Below are 3,834 nucleotides of genomic sequence, written 5' to 3' on the forward strand. Positions count from 1 at the left end.
AAGGCGATGACTCAGCCGCCCCCGCCGCCCCTGGCCCTTAGGTCGGTCCCCGAATTCCCGAAGTTAGCTTTGCTAGCCCCCGTGAGCTTCCAGCATGTCGGAGTTGTACTGTCGCAGCCCGAGGTGTCTGTTGCCTAGATTGGGGCACACAAGGAAGGAGGCAGGCCTTTCTCTCCACGTGGCTGAGCACTGCAGGGTGCTGTTCCTCCTTCCACTGCTTCACTGCCTAACTTACCAAAGGTCATTGTCCCATTTTACAGAAGGGAAAAGAAACTCAGATAATTTCGAGGCACAACTCTGGGGAGCAACTTGGGTGATAAAGCCAGTTGCGGCAGGGCTACTTCCCAAGAAAGTCTAGTGGGAGGCCTTTGGATGCTCGCCCAAGGTGGGAGGAGACGGTGGCCAGGGCGTGGAAAAACCCAGTAGATCCACGATCCTCGTACTCAAGAGTCTTCGGTCTCCCCGTGAGTGGGATTCTGAGCGTTGTTGTTCCGTCTAGGGGTCGGGGCACTTCCCGGGGCTTCCCGCCACGTGAGTCACATCGGGCAGGGACCGCTGAGGTGCATTCCTCTGCAGGCAGGGCCGGAGCCCGGGCGGGGAGGGGACTGCAAGTCACTCCACCTGGCAGCTGGGACGTTGGGGCTGGAGGGAAGGCTTGGGGCTCCCGTCAGTGAGGCGCCAAGCAGTTCTCGCCCCCCACCCTCCGTCCTCCGATAAGCGGTAGCTTTAAGCAATGGGTAAGGGGCAGCCTGGGGCGGTTGGTGGGGGTCAGCTCCGAGAGGCTGCCTGGGTAGGAGAGTGCCCGACTTCGGGGCGTGTCTGGGCCGCGGGGCGGAGTCCTTATAAAGACCACGCCGAGGCCGCGGCCCGCAGCAGTGCGAGCGCATTTGGTGCAACCTTTCGAAATGGCTTCGAACAAAACCGAGAAGACCTCCGACGAGATTCTTTGCGAGGGCGAGCTGGAGAAGCGAAGCGACAGCCTGTTCCAGGTCTGGAAGAAGAAGCGCTGCGTGCTCACCGCCGACCGCCTGCGCCTCTTCTCCGGGAACAGCGGGCGCGTCAAGGAGCTGTGCTTCAACACCATCCTCAAGGTGGACTGCGTGGAGCACACCTCCAAGTACGTGTACTTCACCATCGTCACCAACTTTTACAAGGAGATCGACTTCCGCTGCACAGGCCGGAGCTGCTGGAATGCGGCCATCACCATGGCGCTGATCGACTTCCAGAACCGTCGGGCGCTGGAAGACTTTCGCCGCTGCCGCTACCGATATCAGCGCTCTGCGTCTGAAACGCAGTCCGAGCCGGGAGAGCGGAGAGCTCTGGGTCCGTGGTGAGTACCGCCCTCGTCCGCGGCATCGGACTACCGGGCATGGGGGTGAATGGATGGGGGTCGGGTCATGCCTCCCAGTAGGGAAAACTTCGATTTTAAAAGCTACGGGGGGAGGGGGGAGAAATCCTACGACTTTGAAAGACCCTTTGGAGAGGGGACCTGGGACGCGTGGTAGGAGCTCCTCGCCCCACCTGGAGACTTAAAGGCTGCACCCGGGCAGCTCCTGACTCAGTCTTCTCCCTACAGAAACGCACGGGACCAGTTGAGCCGGGAACCAGCCCACGCTGCCGCATCAGACAGGAGCCCAGGAGCCCAGGGGATGGATGCCCCGGGTGACGCCGCCGCTGCTCTTCACCGAAGATATTCCCGTGCTTGCTGAGCCTTGCCCCCGCTGTGCGGGTGCGCTAACTTATTGGACCGTATTTATATTGGTTACCTACTTCCAACCCACCATTCCGTGTTAATATTTTTTATACCATATTTTCATTCCAAATAAACAATGCCATTTCTCTTTTTTTTTTAAACTGTGTGGTTCGCGTAGTTTCTGCTGGGGCGCATATGTGGAAGGGTGGGACAGTGAAAGGGTCTCCTATCTAGTGTTATTCCCTCTCCACATCCCAGGAACCATTCAAAGTGCCTTTGAATGAACTGTCTTCTGGCAGTGGGGCTCACAGCCTCTCCAGGTCAGGAAGTACTCTGGGTGTGGTTCGGCCACCTTTTGTTCCTGGGTGTGGCTTGAGAGGATACCGCTGGTGGCCGGGATTGCTCAGAGTTCACTAGTTAGCACCTCCTGGACATCTGACAGGTTGCTCTGTTCACTAGGGTGGCTGCCCTCATTCTTCCCTCCCACCCACAGACGGTCTGACCAGCAGTAGATTCAAAGGACCACTGATTGTTTTCATTGACAACCCCCATCACTGGACCACAGTGGCTTGAGATAGCCCTCCTGTCCAGAGCCTAGGAACAGGGATAGCACACTGTGTACAACTTTTGTCAAAGATGGGAGGCAGGCCTGGCTGTCTCCAATGATAGAGCAGTGAGACCCAAAGCCGTGGCCCGGTGTGAAGTCTGGGAGCTCCCCAGACATCTGTCCTACCTCTACCCCACTTCTCGCCAGGTAGGTATCAACTCTGACTCCTCACCTGGCTGTGTTCCTGTAGAGACTCAAAGTCTGTGTCAGGTAGGCAGGCAGCCTGTGACAGAAGTAAATCTCTTCCTCCAAGGTTTTACTGGAGGATAAGCCCCAAAAGGCTGAAAGACAGACACTGAGTCCCTGCCCAAGCAGGTATCATCCATCCGGGGCCTCTCTGACTATAGGAATGCCATGAAGATGGGGGTGTCACACGCCTTCCAGCTTGGCCTTGGAAGCCAGCACTGGCAGAGGGAGAATCCCCCCTTTTTCCTTAAGAAGGAAGGCTTCAGACTAGAGTTGTTTTTTTCTTACAAGGAATTGTCTGTTAGAGCGAATGAGGGAGGGGCTTTCTAAGAGCAGGAGTGATAGCAGGTCCCAGGACCCTTCCATACCACTTGTTTAAGGACCTCCCCCACCACATCTTTTTATGGTCAAAAGACCAAGCTCACCAGCCTCTGCTGCTGGTGTGGTCTAAACGAACACTGCGTCCTGAGGTGGCAGGTGGACAATGGATGGGTCCCACGGTTTAGGGACTGTGGAGTTCTGATGTTTGAGGATTCTAAGGTCGTTGGGTCCTTTGTTGTTTGTTTGTTTTTGTTTTTTAGAGACGAAGTTTCTCTGTGTAGCCCTGGCTGTCCTGGAACTCACTTTGTAGAACAGGCTGGCCTCAAACTCAGAGACCTATCCACCTACCTTTGCCTTTGGAGTGCTGGGATTAAAGGTGTGCACCACTAAGCCCAGCTTGTTTGCTTGTTTGTTTTTAATTACATTTTATTAATTGTGTGTGTGTACCTGTTTTGTTTTCAAGACAGGATTTCTCTTGTGTAACCCTGGCTGTCCTGGGACTCTCTCTGTAGACCAGGCTTGATGGGCCAGGCCAGTGAGTGTCCCTGGTGCAGCTCTGAAGGTGGTGGTGGGGCTATGTGCTTGGTTTTTAACAGCTCCCTCTCAAGCCTTGTTTTCCTCCTCCTTTTCCTCCTCCTCCTCCTTTTCCTCCTCCTCCTCTTCTTCCTCTTCCTCCTCCTCCTCTTCTTCCTCTTCTTCCTCCTCTTCCCTTTAAAGACAAGGTCTCACTATGTAGCCCTAGCTGACTCAGAACTAGCTAGTTAGTATACAAACCAGGCTGACCTTGAAGTCAGAGATCTGCCTGCCTCTGCCTCCTGATTTCTGGGATTAATGGCCTGCACCAACACAACTGGCCCCTGTCTTTTAAACCGACCTGGATTCATGATCTGGAACTGGCAAGTCTATGCTCTCTAGATAGAGCCTTGGGCCCAGCTGTAGTTCCTCCTTCACAAAGCCCTCTGGTTTGGCTCCATCCTTGAGTCCCCCCAGGTTTGCTACCCACAGATCTAGGCAAAGCCCAAAGGAC

The 3,834-nt window shown here is 55.2% G+C and overlaps 1 protein-coding gene across 1 annotated transcript; it reads left to right on the plus strand.

The window, feature by feature from the left end:
* Positions 1-412: 412 nt before the first annotated feature.
* On the plus strand, positions 413-1,854 carry Phlda2 (pleckstrin homology like domain family A member 2). Its single transcript, XM_028771251.1, has 2 exons — positions 413-1,330; positions 1,577-1,854. Coding segments are annotated over exons 1-2 (426 nt in total). The 5' UTR covers positions 413-905; the 3' UTR covers positions 1,578-1,854.
* Positions 1,855-3,834: the final 1,980 nt, after the last annotated feature.

The sequence above is a fragment of the Grammomys surdaster genome, unplaced genomic scaffold, assembly GCF_004785775.1.
Source record: "Grammomys surdaster isolate TR1022 unplaced genomic scaffold, NIH_TR_1.0 205, whole genome shotgun sequence".
NCBI lineage: Eukaryota > Metazoa > Chordata > Mammalia > Rodentia > Muridae > Grammomys > Grammomys surdaster.

What these genes read in the sequence shown, in the direction of transcription:
- Phlda2 (XM_028771251.1), top strand. Translation starts at nt 906, where the DNA reads ATGGCTTCGAACAAAACCGAGAAGACCTCCGACGAGATTCTTTGCGAG.